This window comes from Eimeria acervulina, genomic scaffold (genome assembly GCF_000499425.1).
Source record: "Eimeria acervulina Houghton genomic scaffold, Eah_scaff1714, whole genome shotgun sequence".
In the NCBI taxonomy this organism is placed as follows: domain Eukaryota; phylum Apicomplexa; class Conoidasida; order Eucoccidiorida; family Eimeriidae; genus Eimeria; species Eimeria acervulina.
This window is the reverse complement of record NW_013548989.1, coordinates 1-3,056: the sequence shown is the minus strand read 5'-3', so window position 1 is coordinate 3,056 and position 3,056 is coordinate 1. Positions and strand designations below refer to the sequence as shown.

Genomic DNA, 3,056 nt, shown 5'->3' with positions numbered 1-3,056 from the left:
GGAGCCGGCCCCGCAGCAGCAGCAGCAGCAGCAGCAGCAGCAGACAGTGGCAGCAAAAAGGAGTTTGCTGCGGGTGCTTTGGGGGGCCCCCCGCGTATCCTTTGAGAGGGATTGAAGGGGGCCCCCTCTGTTACCCCTCCAGTGCTGCTGCTGCTGCTGTTGCTGCTGCTGCTGTTGCTTCTGCGCAGCAGAAAGAAAGGAGGTGAGTTGGTGCCCAGAGGATCGGCAAGTGTCTCCTCTAAGCTGAAGTGCTGCGCGAGTGCTGCTGCTGCTGCTTCTTCTTCTTCTTCTGTTGCAGGGGGTATTGCTGCTGCCGCTTGGCTGTTGTTACTGCTACTGCTGCTGCTGCTGTTGCTGCTGCTGCTGCTGCTGCTGCGTGCAGCAAGAGCAGCATGAAACTGCACTTCTTGCTGCACCAGCTGTCTCTTCAACTCCGCTACGTGCTGCTCGTAGTGCTGCCGCAGTGTGCAGAGACGGTCCCCAGCGTCTGCTGACCTCTGCAGCAGCAGCAAGCAGCAGCAGCAAGCAGCAGCAGCAAGCAGCAGCAAAGCAGCAGCAAAGGCAGCAGCAACAAACAGCAGCAGCAACAGCAGTAACAACAAGCAGCAGCAGTAAAAGCAAATGCAGCAGCAGTAAAAGCAGCAGCAACAGCAACAGATGCCACTCCTGCTGCTGCTGCTGCTGCTTGTTTACCTCCTGTCTCTGCTTCTGCTGCTTGATTTCTTTCTGTCTCTGTCTCTCTGTCTCTGTCTGTCTCTCTTTCTGTCTGTATTCCTCCCGTTTTTTATTTGTCTCTCTATTTTATATATTTCTTTTGCTTTCTTTTTATATTTAAATCTTTATTTTTATTTATTTATTTTTTTGTTTAAACAAACCTCTTCTGCTGCCTTCACCTTCGCCTCCAGAGCCTCTATACGCCTCATCGCAGCATCAAGCTGCAGCAACAGCAGCAGCAACAGCAGCAGCAACAGCAGCAGCAGCAACAACAGGCGGAATCAGCACAGAGGCAAACAAGCCCAACTTCCCCCAAACCCTAAACCCTAAACCCTAAACCCTAAACCCTGCGATGGTGAGGCATAGAGACTGGAACGAGGGTTTAGCGATCCTTTTAGGGTTTAGGGTTTGCTGCGGCGTGTTATATTTGTCTCCTTTCAATTTCTGTCTCCTTTTAATATTTGTCTCCTTTTGATATTTGTCTCCTCTCTGTCTCTGTCTTCTTTTAATTTGCAGCAGTAACAGCAGCAACAACAGCAGCAGCAACAGCAGCAGCAAGCGTGCGAGCCTTATGCATGCAGATGCATATACAGCGGGAATCTTCATGCGTTTCTCTGAGGAAGAGTTTTAATGCTGCTACTCATTTTACTTTATTTGTTTATTTTATTTATTTTATTTATTTATTTTATTTATTTATTTATTTATTTATTGTTTGTTTATTTATTTTTCTTTTCTCATTTCGTCCCCTGTATGCCCACGCACAACCAAAAGAAGCAGCAGCAGCAACAGCAGCATCAGCAGCAGCAGCAATAGCAGCAACAGCATAAGCATCAGCAGCAGAAACAGCAGCAAGGGATAGCGAAAGAGACAAACCTCTCTGCTGTCGCCTTCCGCATGCTGCAGCCCCATGGCCTGGAGAGTCATTTGCTGCTGTCTCCTTTGAGTTGAGGTGTCTCCTGAGGGCCCCACAGCAGAGTCTGCATGCATGCATTACCTCGCTGCTGCAGCTACAGCAGCAGCAGCAGCTGTTGCTGCTGCTGCACCTCGGGTGTCTCTATTGCTCGTCATTTATCTTTTCTCACTGTCTCCCTCTGTATCTGTCTCTCCTCCTCTTTAAACTTCTTTATTATATTTTGGGGGCCCCTTCTTACCCTTATAAAAACCCTCTGTCTCTAACCCTACTGCAGCATTTGCTGATTTCTCGCTCTTGCTGCTACGTATCCCTGAAGAGACACCTGAGCCAGTCCCTTCGGGGGCCCCCCACTGGAGGCCCCCCTCCTTAGAGGGCCCCCTTAGGGGGCCCCCTTCCTTAGGGGCCCCCTTTAGGGAGCCCCCCTCCTTAGAGGCCCCCCTTAGGGGGCCCCCTTCCTTAGAGGCCCCCCTCTGGGGGCCCCCCACCCTCTGTGGGCCACCCCGCACAGGGGCCCCCATCTGGGGGCCCCCCAATAGGGTACTGTTTGGGGGGGGGGCCCCCGCAGCAGACTTTGAAGATGCGTTGCATAGAGCGAGAGAGCGAGGGCCCCCGCATGCAATTTTTGACACGCCTTTTCCTCTTAAAACCCGCAGCAAAGTGGGGACGTTGGGAGCAGCAGAAGGGTCTCCGTGGCCTACAGCCTGGAGACACAGCAGCAGCAGCAGCAGCAGAAGCAGAGGCAGCAGAAGCAGCAGCGGCAAAGGGAGCAGTAAAAGGAAGAGCCGAAGCAGTAGCAGCAGCAGCAGCAGTACCAGCAGCAGCAACAAAAACAACACCAACAGCAGCAAAAGCAAAAACGCCAGCACCAACAGCAGCAGCAGCAGCAGAAGCAGCAAAAGCAGCAGCAGCAGCAGCAGCAGCAGCGAGATAAAGGGAACTGATTAAGGGATTGGAGGGAGGAGACAAAATAAATAAAACAACAAACCACAAAAACTAAAAACATATAAATGCATAAACAACTAGAAAGACTACAGCAGCAGATTAGAGACAGCCGCTTCGCATGTAATGTGCTGCTGCTGCTGCTGTTCCTGTCTTTATTGTTAATGCTGCTGCTTCTTTAGGTGTTGCTGCTGTTAATGGTGTTTCTGCCCCCGTTCTTGTTGCTGTTGTTGCTGTTGTTGCTGCTATTGTTGCTGCTGTTGCTGCTGCTGCCGTTGCTGCTGCTGTTGCTGCTGCTGCTGCAGTGTGGGCCTTACATGTGAGGTGCCCCAGGCCCAGATGTCTCCTGAGGGAAGAAGGATGAAATACGCAAAGACAAAAGGAGACAGTTAAAGCAAAAGGAGACAGCAAAACAAAACAACAAAGGAGACAGCAAAACAAAACAACAAAGGAGACAGCAAAACAAACCAACAAAGGAGACAACCAGAAG

At 51.0% G+C, this 3,056-nt stretch overlaps 1 protein-coding gene across 1 annotated transcript; it reads right to left on the bottom strand.

The window, feature by feature from the left end:
• On the bottom strand, positions 1–2,328 carry EAH_00062490 (hypothetical protein, conserved; the record flags this gene model as incomplete). The annotated part of the gene is made up of 4 exons (XM_013393241.1): positions 1–497; positions 876–935; positions 1,588–1,670; positions 1,866–2,328. Coding segments are annotated over 4 exons (1,103 nt in total), but the record flags the coding sequence as incomplete, so codon positions are not given.
• Between the last annotated feature and the right edge of the window lie 728 nt (positions 2,329–3,056).